At 37.6% G+C, this 14,007-nt stretch overlaps 2 protein-coding genes across 4 annotated transcripts; both read left to right on the top strand.

Annotated features, from left to right (window-relative positions):
* Positions 1-300: 300 nt before the first annotated feature.
* On the top strand, positions 301-8,386 carry LOC143468122 (uncharacterized). Of its 3 annotated transcripts, none has more exons than XM_076965122.1 (6): positions 301-1,972; positions 2,186-3,059; positions 4,265-4,991; positions 6,249-6,685; positions 6,877-7,059; positions 7,423-8,386. In XM_076965122.1, exons 2-6 carry the CDS (start codon positions 2,473-2,475, stop codon positions 8,048-8,050), a joined length of 2,562 nt encoding a protein of 853 aa, XP_076821237.1. In that variant the 5' UTR covers positions 301-1,972; positions 2,186-2,472; the 3' UTR covers positions 8,051-8,386. The 3 variants fall into 3 exon arrangements, with proteins under 3 accessions (XP_076821237.1, XP_076821238.1, XP_076821236.1); XM_076965123.1 differs by having other exon boundaries at positions 301-2,198; positions 2,284-3,059; XM_076965121.1 differs by having other exon boundaries at positions 301-3,059.
* A 434-nt stretch (positions 8,387-8,820) lies between these two features.
* On the top strand, positions 8,821-12,202 carry LOC143468119 (4-galactosyl-N-acetylglucosaminide 3-alpha-L-fucosyltransferase 9-like). Its single transcript, XM_076965115.1, has 2 exons — positions 8,821-9,650; positions 9,908-12,202. The coding sequence occupies exons 1-2, from the start codon at positions 8,932-8,934 to the stop codon at positions 10,794-10,796; spliced, it is 1,608 nt and encodes a 535-aa protein (XP_076821230.1). The 5' UTR covers positions 8,821-8,931; the 3' UTR covers positions 10,797-12,202.
* The last annotated feature ends 1,805 nt before the right edge of the window (positions 12,203-14,007 follow it).

Genomic DNA, 14,007 nt, shown 5'->3' with positions numbered 1-14,007 from the left:
ATTGTAGGTAATGATAGTTTCAGTCTTGCCATGTGGTAGTTGGTGTTACGTACAAAATAAATACAGTACTATTAGAACGTATAAATATTGGTTATTAGTTTATTACGTTGAAAGGCTGCAGTATGTTCGGGAACAAATGCCTTCACTGATCGAAAAAGGTTTTACTAAAAATGCTTTACTACAATGAAGGCAATAATTGACCTGGGAAACGTTAATTTTACACGCAGTTATGAGCTTTGAAATAAGTGCATTGCGTATACGGGTGGTTACGCTCGAATTACACAGTGCTCCATTGCGCTTAGTGCGTTAACGGGGTTTTGTGACTGGTTATTACAAAAAATCTAGCAAAAAGTAGTTGGCAAGATGCATAACAATTGTTTCATTCATCTTATTTGTAATATTCATCTCATTGTTTTCCTGAAGTATAACCTAAGTTTATAGTAGTTTTTTAATCTAAAACATTACCACTTCTTTTTTTCCCAAGAAAGTCGGCGACGTCAAACGGAAAGCGACCAGCGTGTAATTGTAACAGAAAGCTTTTGACATTGAATCGCAATATACCAAGCTTACGACTTTCTCCACACCACTTGGCGTTATTTTACTCTCATCTCATTCTGGTATATGCGGGACAAGTAGCAGACATATCATTACTTGATATCAGCCTGCCTGCCTGCTCACGATTTTCTGCTGCAGTCTGCATCTAACCAGAAATGCATAGAATTTTCAAAGCTGTGCATCAGGAAACTTGATGATTAAAGGCAAAAAGAGATTCAGTGATTACCAGATGGTTTAAGTTTGCAGACGGTTAGCGTATGCTCAGCATTAAGCGACGGCGTTGGGTCAAAATTTCGAGCCCCGTCCACCGCTATACTTGAAAGTTATATATCACTCAAAGTTACGACAACTGATAGTGATAGTGTGTAGAAAGAAGATTAGGTGATGAATGTACTGTATGTACAAACAGGTAGCTTTAATACCATGGAAGTTTAAATCGCTTTTGGTTCGCTCAGGAAATTTGCCATGCGTCTTAATTATAAGTGTTTCAGTAGACAGCGTAAAACAGGCATCGACCTTTTATGTCATTAGTAAGTACGTTTGCGAAAGTCATTTATGTGAACATGAATTTCTGCTGAAAAATGGAAATATTCTATATCCAAAATCGAACAGAATGACAGGATAATGGATTTTGACGTGAACAAATATGTTGAGCAATTACGATAATTGATTTTCTTTTTTTAGCGAAGGTCAAGCGAATTTATAAGTAATCTCTATTCATTAGTTATCCAATTACACGTGCTTTAGCATCCATTTCGAAAATAGTTTCTCTTGCTCGCAAAAATTGTTACATTTCTCATAGGGAAAGTAGGGTGAGGTGGCGCGTTTGTGTGCTTAGTAAAACGTATAGAATCATTAATGTGGATATGTATAGCGTCTAATCAGCATTGTAAATTCAGTTTTAGAAAGCAACACGCTTCAGCGCAAATTTTCAGTACAGCTTTATTGCTGAAAACAGCTTTCGTTACAGGACCAGATGCCAAAAATTATTCATAGATGTTATAACCTAACGTGAGCATTGAAGTCGTTAGTTACATGCTGATTTTTTTTTTACTGTAACTTGCTACTGAGCTGCTCTGCAGTTGATATAAGCTGCGAATGCAGAATATGTTTTATAACAGCTTTGTGTCTTAGTTAGTTACTTATAACTTATATTTATTTTTATTTTATAGGTAATTAATCACCTTCCAGTTGAATAAAGCTTTCACATAACCTGGTTTGTGATAAATTCACAACCATAAATAAACAGGAAGGTTATTGTAGAAATAAAATATATTTACTATTCTATTACTATTCAGGTTTAGGTGGATATCGTGTTTATGCTGGGGTAAAAACGAAAATGATAAATCGATCACGATTTTTGGGCTATATGAAACCGCATTGATATTTCATTGGCGTTAGTTGGCCTATATGGAACGTACGTAATTGGTGTGTTAAAATAATAGCGGCATTCTGATCTAATAGAAGCCATCTATTTTGCTCAGTTACTATTCTTATACCCGAGTATGCATGCTAATAACACAGGCATTTGAATTGGCAATTGGCATTTTGCGATGATGTGTGAGGATATAGCACACGATACGAAAGTGTTAATGTGAGAGAATATCATCAACTTTGGGAAATTTTTCAGATCTGATTGGAAGGTTGGTATAGGACCGATAAATATTTGAATCAACAAATATGCAGCTGATGCCAAACCTGTATGAAGCGTTTTGATGATTGATTTAGGTGTCTTTCGTGCAAAGCTGTCCAGCTGTGTTTTACCTGTTGTATTGGAAAGTATTGCAACCGCACACGTCAGAAGCTGCTTTGATAACGTTCGCTGCATGAACAAAAGCTACAAGGCATTTTCCTTTTTCATAATGAACGGAAGCTTTGACTAGTCTCATTTATAATATTACTGTGCATTTTATAAAAATGGCAAGAAAAATGAGCATTTTTTCCGTTTCGTTCGTGCTATATCTACCCTATGCAATATCAACATACACGTCTACAGTTGGTGAAATTGGATTTGTCGATGATGTTGTCAATATTCCCGAATCATATTCCTGCTCAGATGTATGTCAATGTCAAAAGCAGAAATTTTACTTTGATAAATCACGCTGGACTTCATATGAATTTTCAGGCGCTTTGCTGATAACCACTATTTGTGAAAATGAAAATCTGTCTGAAATTCCGAACGACATCGGACCTAACACCCAAGCCTTGATTCTGAACAACAATAGGATTAATGCCTTGCATTCAGCGATCACTGGCAAGAATGCTTTTGCTAGTTTTTCTGGGATCGTCATTCTCAGTATACAAAGAAATGAGCTACTTGAAATCGAAATTTCTTACTTCAAAGATTATGTTGGGCTCAAAGCGTTAATTTTGAGCAATAACCTCCTAAACAACATGAACTGGACCGAAGGAATGAAAAATTCAACGTTAGCGTATCTGGATATGTCTCGTAATTTACTCCGGAAAGTGAAAGCTAGCAATTTTGAATTGCCGTCTCTCTTGGGGTAAGTACGAAGCTATATTTGTTGCATAAATGCACAAGTGTATGAGTTAACCGAAACTAGTAGCAAATACGACACTTGCTTACACAGTATGAAGTTTACAAAAGTAGAATACCTGTATCTTCAGATGTTTTAAAAACTTATTTCCCGTGTCTGGTCTACGTATTTACAGTACAGTGGGACCTCGTTAATCCGGACCCCGAACAACCGGAATCCCCGCTATCCGACACAAAACTGCCGGGAACGGATTTCTTCCTATGCATTTTACCCCTTTAATCCGGAAACCCCGCTGTCCGACTCCGACACAAAAGTTTTGGAACAAACGTGCTAAATCAATAGCAATAAAATCCGATAAACCGGATTATTAACGGTTAAGCGAAAATGATTCACGATTGTCCTAATACACTATATACACTGGGTAGTTAGTTGACGTAACAATAGCCGATTATCTACGCATGATAACGTTGCGGTCTTTATTGATTCAAAAGTACAGTACTGTACAGCATTGCGCTTTGTAAAAAATTTTAGCCGCACAGCTTTTTAGTCATACTATGAAATACTGTACAGTATTTTAGAAACGAAAAAATAAATTGTTCATCAACAGTAACAAACAACACTTCCGCGGTCGCAAAAAAATACGTACAGTACATCGGTTGAGTGCGGCAATCTATTGAAGACATACTGCTGCAACTCAATCGTGCTATCAGCTTTTGATATCGCATTGCGCAAAGATTTGAAACAGGTCAAAGAAAGTTCAAGACTGCTGGTCCCGCCGGAATGCTTCGCCATGCAAGAGCGGTTGTCAAACCGATTTGCGGCCGCATGTTCGTCACTTCTGGCTTAGAGCATTCGTCTTTAATACGGTGGTTCTGGGGTTCGACACTGGGTCGGATCATACAAAAAATATAATTTTATTTTAGTTGCTGTCCAGCCAGAAACTCGGTACTTAGAATTGGAGTAAGGTGCATACTGCGTTTTGAACACGGTGCTGCATTTGCAAGATTGATTGATTTTTTACTTTCCGATAATCCGGAAACCCCGCTAAACCGACATTTTTTGACGAAACGAAGTGGTCCGGATTAACGAGGTCTCACTGTATATGCATTTATGTGATAGTTACAATTTCACAGGTGTTTACACAGAGTTAATGGCTAAAAATAAACAATACAATACAATCTACTACAACCGTCAACTTAATTTGTTCGAAGGTTAGATCTGAGCCACAACTACATAGAACTTATTGAGCCCTCAGCATTTCAAGCCTATCCAAACCTGGAATTTCTTGATCTCTCTCACAACGCCATATCTCGAAGCACGTTGTACAAAGATTCCCTACGTGGCATGCCAGCACTTCAGTGGCTATCTCTTGCAAGTAATTTCTACGCTTTTTCACAAGTGCCAGATTTGGCGAAACTTGGTATAGAACCAAGGTCAGTAAAAAGTTTGAATTTTCACGGATTGAAAATGATAACGTCGATTGGTTACGCGGCGTTTAGAGGAATGACAGATTTGCAAGAATTGAATTTAAGCAGTTGCAACATTGAAACTTTGGCTCAAGGCTGGTTAAATGGCGGACCTTATAAAACACTGAAAACCCTTGACTTGTCACGCAATCGAATAAAGCGATTTGAATCGGGCACATTGGTCGGCATATACACAGGTGATTACGAATACCAATCAACTGAAAACGATCTGGTCTCAAGCCCAGCATCCCTACCCTATATTGTGTCTCCTTCCGTTAGCGATACGGGTTTGGCAACAAAAGACATCAGTTACGCTACGTTCCAAGATGCAATCACGTTCAAATTCGACCCTTTGTTTTATCTGCCGCTAGACAGTCTGCAATGGCTTTCTTTGGAGAATAATCCCGATCTGGAATCAATCGATGATGATGTTTTTCGTTACCTTCCAAATCTAAAATTTTTGTTTCTTCAGGCAAGTAACTATTTTTTGAGTATAGCTTTATACGTATTTGACAATGAAAGCTTATGGTAGTAAATTTGCCAAATACAGCTGGCCAGTGGCGGCTCGTGAGTTCTATAAGTGGAAGGGCTGCAGCTTAGTTGGACACTTTCAAACCATACTATTTATACATTTTCCAATAAACGAATTGAAAGTACTGGATAGAATAAGACCTTTTCCATGTTACCGTCTGGGTGGCAAGATATTTCCGATCGCCTTAACGATGGAAATTTTCGACCTGCTTTAATTCTTTTTTAAATGAGCGATCGAAATGAATCTCTGTTTTAAACAAGTGTGTGTGGCTAACCTAAGGAAACTTTTGGTATGTGCTATTGTATATTCGTAGTTCATAAGCTTGATTTTTTCAAAAGTTGCATGTTTTCCTTGCAGCCTAACCCAATACGAAATGAATAGCCTTTGGGCACAGCCTTCAGGTCTAAGCCCACGTACACTGCCCCAGTCTATTGCATCTTTGAAATAACCGTTAAAACGATCCTAACCTACAAGTGAAAAGTTCTGTAGCAGTAGCATGTAGTTAAGTCACTCAACATCAATGCAGTAGCACTGGTAACAAGCAGTAACAACTGCTTGTTACAAACCAGCAGAAAACTAGGGCATGCTGCGCAGTTTTGTACGATTTCGGGCTGAAAATACTGAGTGCTTTGAAGGAAGAATAGAAAACTAAAACGTGTTAGCATTTTGTTTCATTTGACTTGCTGGAAAAAATTGCAGGAAGGGCTGCAGCCTTGCAAACTCTGTATACGAGCTGCCTGCACCTGGCGTAAAAGTTGCATTTAAAATAGCCTAATTGCTTCATGCAAAACAATTAAACCATTATAATTTATTCCTTACGCGTTAAGCGTGCGAAGCGGCCATCGAGAAGGTTGAAGTTAATTAATTATTTATGTATGTGTCACCTGCAATTCTGATTTGTAATTCATTACCGCTTCAGTCAAGCTTTTTCATTGAAGTATATCCCCATTACAAAGTTTAGAGTGTAGAATAGATAAATGGCGAAACGTAGGGAAAACGAAATATATCAACACTCACGACACTCTTTCCTCATTAGTATCAACCCCGATAAACATAGCTTCACAAAGCAATTTTGATTTGTCTCAGTCAAAAATGGCACGTACCGTTATGCGCCATACTAAGCACGCACTCACAAAAATGGAAGAAAGTTGCTGAACTCTTATTTTATTTTCCTTTCAAACTACGTCTCTTTTCCAGATGTGCAATATCACAAAGCTCCTAATTGCAACTACCGAATATCGTTACCAAAGTGACGCAATCAAGTCCACCTTACCTTATCTGGAAGGTTTATGGGCATACGGCAATCCCCTATACTGCGATTGTCATATTCGAGCGGTGAAATATGCATTGCATTGGGAACCAAATAACAATTCATTGTGCAGCAACAGTTGTGACGGATTGGAAAATTGTCTTCGTCTTGATGGTGAAAGCTATTTTTACGAAGATCGATGCTATTCAGTTGAAGTTGACCAGAAAACGGTTTGCTTTTTGCCGCAAAGTGGCCAGAAGTTTCTAGTGGATTCAGTTTCGAACTTTTATCTCACATGTACAGAGGAACCCTTGTCACTGTTTATATCAATGTTAATCGGCCCTTTGACATTCGCTGTTTCGATCGTTATCGTAATGATATGTGGGTAAGACCTTATGTTTAGAACCTTATTATTAGTATGAACTATACAAATATTAATATCAGTCATTTGAACTACTTTACACCTACATCTTCTACCTGAGCTTGGTAGAGAATATGCGTAGAATTTAATTGTTAACAGTTCTGTGAGCATATCCTGCGGCCAAACGTTGTTTTTTGACTAATTTATTTGAACAGATGTTGCAGTGTTATGATAAGCCGAATACATCGTCTAAGGTCAGGGCTGTACGATTTGATGGATGAGCAGAGAGTTTATAAGGAGAGAGTTAATTCAAAAAATGAAGCTTTACTCAGAAGGCGAAAGCCGCAGAAACTCCACAGACAAAATGGATCAGCATCACAATTCTCTATGTCGCCAAGGTAAGTTATATGCCAACTGATGCACCATACTAAAACTTCGAAAGTTTGAACTTTGCATGACGGTCACTGTTTTACCGCTTTTACAAGTTAAATGTAAATTAAGGGGGAATAGCTAACAAGATTTTATTTTGAGTAAAACAGTGGAAGTTACAAACAAGAATATATATTTTGAGTTATTGATTGAATGGGTCAAATTCAGGTTGTATAGAATTTTTGTTGGAATATCACTTGTAGGAAACCAAAATGTCTGGAACCATGATAAACATTTCATTGTTATTATTAAAGTTGTCACATATTGCCAATATATTTTAGTGTTGGTAGGGTGGAAAGTTTGCCTAAGCTTTTATTCACGAATATACTTAGAACGATGAACAAAACCAACATGGTCCTAAGTGGAATGGGTGGAATACGAACCAACAACACAAATCGGATTCCTTATTGCAACTCCATACAATCATGGAACTTACCTAGGTCGTCTTCCCCAAACCCAGCAAACGGTCAGCGCACAAACAAACTTGGGAAAAAAGCAGAGAAACGTGAGAGGCAGGTTATAAAGCTTTATGAAATAAAACCCATCAGAAAAAACGTCGAAGAAAATAATGTTTTGTCGTCGGTAAGTTGTCCGAATATTTACGACCGAAACGGGATTGGGCAACATTACGAATGCCAGATGAACAACCCAAAAGCGAACACGGAAACTTGTTGTTCTTTGGAAAGAATAGGAACGATGCCATACATCGATGAATCAGACACGGGGGATGCAGAGCAAGCAGGTCAAGCACAAGTTGTGCACAAACCAAACTCAATGGTCGATCAAGACGCTTCCGAAATTCAAAGCTTTTCGTTTGATGTGAAAACATTTTTAGGTGGTAACAGATCGCCATCAAAAAGATCTTTTCGTGAGAAGAAAACGAGAAGTAATTCCGGAAGTAAACCGTTGCTCACTGAGTCATGTGACTTAAATGGTACAAATTCCGATTGTTCCTTGTGATGTAACCTATTCGTGTAACTTCTGAAGTGATCCTTTCATATAGCTAAACCTTTGTCAGTTCTAATTATTCTTGTATTAATTCTTCATTGTTTTTAATTGCTCTTATGATGTATGTTTTAATTATTATATGCATTAAATAACATTTTAATTTGTGAATTTTACTTTTAATATAATGTCGAACAGAGATCGAATCAGAAGTGAAAAGAACCAGTACGGAAGCTAAAAATGCCGTCCCATAATTTAGCATTTTATGTACCGCTTCCGAAAATTTCTCTTGGTTATGTTTTGTTTTTGTTTATCTTCCGTTTTATTAAATCAAAAAAGGAAAAAATGCCACCTCATATCTAATAAAGCAAAGCATTAGTGTCGGTGTTAAAATCTCATGTTTACAACGTAATCCTAGCTATTACGCGAAACTGCATTTTTGGGTTTTACCTAAAGATGAGAGTGACGCTGCTGAATATTTGTTTCTGTCAGTCAAAACTGGCCACCCTTTGCGCTGGTGGCCATCTTGTGTGGGCCGAACAACCGTTGTTGCGGCATGGCTCTAATACAGAAAACAACAAACTGCCGAAAGCCTAAAACTGCCCCAAGCATTTTAAACGTTTAACCATGACAACAAAATGTTGGAATGCTGAAGATTCATTAAGTTGTCGAACCAACGTTCTATTTCTAGAGCGGTTCGCGCTTTTGCTTCAGGCAATATCTGTTGCTATGAGACTGTCTACGGTTACAAAGTGTGCACTTGAATTTATGGCCGTAAGCTATAGCGAGAAATAATCTTATTCAAGTCAACGATTACTTTAGTGAAACACACGGGTGCTAGCAGGTTATAACCACATACAGTAATCTAAGCATTAGAAAGTTTTTGCTTGCATAATATGAGATCGAAACTAAAAAAGAATAGGTTTAGGGCGAAAAGATTCAAAGGAAGTGACGGATGGATGCTAATTAGCTTTGTGCTGATAATTTGCACGTTTTCTTATATTACCTCAAATAGAGGCGAAAGCGTAGACGAGCTGGAAAATAATTCGCACCAAAAAGAGAACATTTTGAAAGTTTATGATATTGAGGAAATACGAAATGAAGTTGAGCAAGAAAGAAACCACCCTCAAATCTTGAACACTTTAGCGTCTTTAAAACAAAAAGCAGTGAAGCTTTCAAAGCAGAAAAATGGCAACACTGCCCAGAAAGACGCTTCGGACATAACTAAATACGAAAAAAATGTGGGTACAGGGACTCTTTACATGCAAAACCAGGATGCAATTTCCAAAAATGAATTTTTCTTAAACGTCTTTCGCGATCCGGTATCTCTGCAAGTGAGGAGAGACAAATCATGGACAAAAGAACCATCTTATTCTATAATGAAAAATGGCCTTCGCGAGCAGTTGGATGACAATATGCCGGTTATACTGGTCTGGTGGCCTCCTGCTATAATGGAAAAGAACAAAGAAACTCTTTTAGAAAGAATTTTTTTTGGTGTTTGTGGGAAATGTAGGCTGACTACGGACAGAAGAACCCTGAATAAAAGCAACGTGGTACTCTTTGATAACACTCCCTACATACGTCACTTGAATGATCTGCCGTCCAAAAACACCCGGTAATAGACAGTTACCATACATATTTGTAAAAGTTATCAGTATTTTCGTCTAAAACGTTTCCGTTAAGAGTAAAACCGTCTCAAATCTGTTTAAATTGCTTAATATTTCACTGCATACTTCAGTGTTTCCGACATTAACAAAGTAAGTCAGGTAATCAGTAAACAGCATAAACGTATATGTTTAAACAACGTGTAAGAGAGCAATGTATGTATCTCTCTAAATATATGCGAGTATAAAAATTGTTTTCATAATACAGACGCAAGGAACAAGCATATGTGTTGTGGCAAAGGGATGACCCAGGAAAAACCTATCGTTTGTTAGAAAACATGGAAGGGACATTTGATACGATGTTCAACTACACCCTATCTTATCGACGGGACGCGGATATCATGTGGTACATAGGCAATGCAGACTATGTAAGGCGTTCTATTCCTAATGACGACCGGGCTTCAATCGACAATTACATAAATCAAATAATTGCTTCCAAAAGACGTCTTGCTGTATGGATCGTCAGCAACTGTAACAGGTCTGAAGGATCAATTGATCGCATGCGATATGTCGAAAAATTGATCAAACTTGGACTGGATATTGATTTGCACGGTAAGTGTTATAAATCTCCAATATCGAAAGATATCTCAGATTTTCTGGCCTTTTTGCGACCCTACAAATTTTATCTCGCCTTTGAAAACTCTTGGCATTGCAAAGACTACTTAACAGAAAAGTTTTGGAGAAATGGATTGATGGCCAATCTGGTTCCCATAGTATGGGGACCTTCACGTGAAGACGTTGCAGCTTTGGCTCCAAAATATTCCTTTATTCACGTTGAAGATTTTGAATCACCACAGAAACTTGTCGAGTACATGCACTATCTAGATAAAAACGATTCGGCGTACAGGGAATATTTTCACTGGAAGAAGGAGCCAATACCGGTAAACGTCCCCACACAAATGCTTCGCCCTGGGTACGAATCTCCTATATGCAAGATCTGTCGAGTTCTGGTTGACAATGGAGGAGCACTTCCTCACAAAACTCTTGATTCTTCTATCAAATGGCTATTTGGTGACCAGACTATCAATAGTTCTTGTATTTCTTCGGGATATATTACACCAGAAACACCTATACTTAGTGTAAAACAAAAACCATGAAATTCCTTAAGTATATGAACTTGCAGTGCCATGCTCTACCGAGATTGAACGTTATACATTCTGTTAACTGTATAAAGGGCTCAGTATAAATATACAATAGCATCACCGCGGTAAAAATGCATGCAAGCGTAGTCTACTCTATACATTTTAACTTTAATTGTTTTGTTGGGTTTAAGACTGTTACACAAAAATACAGCCATAGGCATACATAGGCTAAACCAACCAGTTCTTATAATGTTGATGTTGTCTGAACCGTGCTAACCAAATGTTAAAGTAAAACATAAAACAGGATATAGTTTGGCACTCTGACTGTTAACTTTAAATATTTCGACACGAGCTTTCGCAAGCATAAGCTTGCTACTTCCGGTGAACTGTGAAATGGCAAAAAATTCCTCATTCCACGAACAGTCTTCACAAAACCGGTCAACAGGCCATCCGTCGTAGTCTTCCGCCTAACGACACCTTTGCCGTTACCGAATCTTTAACTAAATTTATTTAGGACTCACGGTTACGATAATCTTGTCCAATTTTCGGAGGCCCTTAACTCTAAACATTTTAGCATCCAATTGACGTTGGAATGGTCCAAAACGGAAGTCCACTTCTTAGACACCCAGGTAGCGTTAATCCAGAATAAAGTATAAAACCTACAGAAAACCTACAGATTCTTTTATTTACCTACACCCTAACAGCTCACACCCCCCTCATATATGTAAATCTATTGTTTGCAGTCAAGCATTAAGATACTGCCGCATTTGCTCTTCCCTTTCAGACCGAGACCAACAACTACGCAAATTACATCGGGAATTTGCGACGCTCGGCTACCAAAACGAAAAAAGAAATCACGCTACAAGCTCCTGGATTATGGGCGTAAGCCTCAAGAGTCGTATAGGACTCCAATCGTCATGACATTCTCTCCACAACTGAGAACCATAAAGAGTATATAGCTAAAGATCTACAGGGCATTCTCAATGTTAATCCTAAACGCAATGCTGATCCTAAATTCAATGCTGTCTCTCCAAACCAACCTCTAATAGCTTACTGACAACCTCTCAACCTCAGAAATCTCCTGACGTCAAGCAAATTACCCGAACCATCTGAAGAAGTTTACGTGGGAAAAACAGGATCATCCTTGAGGAAATGATTCACGGATCATAAAAATGGTATCCATCATGAACAACCGTCATGAACATAACCATAAACCAGTAGCTGAACATTTCAACTCACCGGGCCATAACATCAACAACTCACGCATCACCGTATTACGAACATTAATTTCTAATAACCGCCTTGATTGCAAAATTGAGGAACAGCGTATCATTTACTTCTTTAATTGCATTAATGACGGCCTTAACAGAGATGCCGGTTTTATGGAACTTTATAAATAAATATATATTATTTGACTTTAATAGAGCTTTATTCCCGTTTCCTTTCATTTACCAATTTATATTATTTTATTTTGTTAAATCATTAAGTATTTTGTGATTGGTTGGATTCATGTAGATATTACGTCACAATTGCGATGGTTGTTTCCAAGCAGACATTTACCTAGCAATTTTGAAATATTTTTTTGCCATTTCACAGTACACCTGAAGAAGCAAGCTTATGCTTGCGAAAACTCGTGTCGAAAGATATAAAGTTAACCTTCAGAGTGCCAAACTATATCTAGTTCTTATAATATTGCAGTTCACGAGGAATTTTTAATAAATTTTGAGCTAACTTATCAATAGTTTGAATTAACTCAGAAAATGTGATCTGCTTAACCTAACTGTAAATATATATTAACTTAAAAACCACATTGTTATATTTTCTGCTTTTACAACGCATGGCAAATTTTATATAGCACACAAAAACTCCAGAACATAAAAGAAAAAAGGCTTTTTGGTGAACGGCTACAAAAATGCAAACGTAGACGTTACTACAAAAACTAAAAAGTGCATCTAAATGACCTGAGACAATCAAATCATTCAATTATTATAGGCTTGCATTTGCCAATTTCTATTTAGGTTTATACGGTAAGCTTTGTCAAATCAAGCTATCAATCAATCGTAAACTTTCTTGTAAGCTTTGTCAAACCAAGCTATCAATCAATCGTAAACTTTCTTGGCATTCTTTTAAGCAACACTTCATACGCCATCACGAAGATGTAAAAAACATGCCTTCTTGTTGTACTGGCAATCTTCAATTTTTTCTTTAAGATCAACAGACATAACTATATTTTCAAGGATTTCTAGCTCGTTGTTGTAAGAATCTAAGGCTTCTTTGTAATTATGCAGTGTATACAAGCAAAATCCTATTTTACTTAAACACTCTGCAACAGACAAATCTATCGCACAGTTTGCAGAGAGCAATATCCTGGTGTCTTTGGCTGATTTATAGTCAGATAATGCTTCATCAAACCGATTGAGTTTGCATAGGCATCCAGCAATGTTTGTATAACATTCCGCTAATTTGTGTTTTGTCTTAATAGATGTCATTTTTAAGAGAATACTCTGTTCTTCTCGGAAAAAGCGAAATGCTTCCGAAAACAATTCAAGTTTAAAATTTGCGTAGCCAATATTCTTGTAACAATCTGCCATTTTTTTTTGTTGAGCGTCGTTGACTTTGTATTTCTCTCTCAAGATAAGTTCAGCTTGATACTGCAAAACTGATTCATGAAATCTATTAAGCCTAAAGAGACATCTGCCAACTGCCTTTCTGCAGTCTGCTATATCGATTTCATTTTTATGTTGTAGTTGAAAATCAAGTTCAGCTTCTGCCTCGCAAAGAGCACTTTCGTAATGACCCAATCGAAAGTAGCTTTCCTTTAATATTGAAGTATATGCTGCAATTTTTTCGGCTTTGTGTTTTTGCTTGGTGAACAATTTTCGGAGCTCTAAACATATTTTCGTAACCTTTTCATACTGGCCTAGGTAGAATAATATCAGCATCTCGGCATCTCTTCCCGGATCTCTCAGATCACCAACCAAAGCAGTTTGTGCCCTTTTCTGCATATTTTGTTGAATACAGAATGTTATTTTGAAGTAAGTCAGCAAATCGTCAGGAGGTGCTAAACTTAAAAGTTCCAACTCATGACTGCTTTCACCAGGACGAGAATAAAAGGTTATGGCATCAAACTGAGCTTTCTTTTTCATGTAAGCACTGAGGCGCACGTAACATCCCACAGCGATAGCAAAACGTAAGTTATGTGCTGCTTTTGGTGTTATTATTTTTC

Source organism: Clavelina lepadiformis, chromosome 8 (genome assembly GCF_947623445.1).
Source record: "Clavelina lepadiformis chromosome 8, kaClaLepa1.1, whole genome shotgun sequence".
NCBI classification, from domain to species: Eukaryota; Metazoa; Chordata; class Ascidiacea; order Aplousobranchia; family Clavelinidae; genus Clavelina; species Clavelina lepadiformis.
Note: the sequence above shows the minus strand (reverse complement) of the source record. Positions and strands in the feature narration are given on the sequence as shown.

Excerpts from the sequence above, each read along its gene's own strand:
- LOC143468119 (XM_076965115.1), top strand. The coding sequence starts at position 8,932 with ATGAGATCGAAACTAAAAAAGAATAGGTTTAGGGCGAAAAGATTCAAA. Across the intron at positions 9,651-9,907 it reads CTGCCGTCCAAAAACACCCG|ACGCAAGGAACAAGCATATG; the intron begins GTAATAGACAGT and ends TTCATAATACAG.
- LOC143468122 (XM_076965122.1), top strand. The coding sequence starts at position 2,473 with ATGGCAAGAAAAATGAGCATTTTTTCCGTTTCGTTCGTGCTATATCTA. Across the intron at positions 4,992-6,248 it reads TAAAATTTTTGTTTCTTCAG|ATGTGCAATATCACAAAGCT; the intron begins GCAAGTAACTAT and ends TCTCTTTTCCAG. Across the intron at positions 6,686-6,876 it reads GTTATCGTAATGATATGTGG|ATGTTGCAGTGTTATGATAA; the intron begins GTAAGACCTTAT and ends TTATTTGAACAG.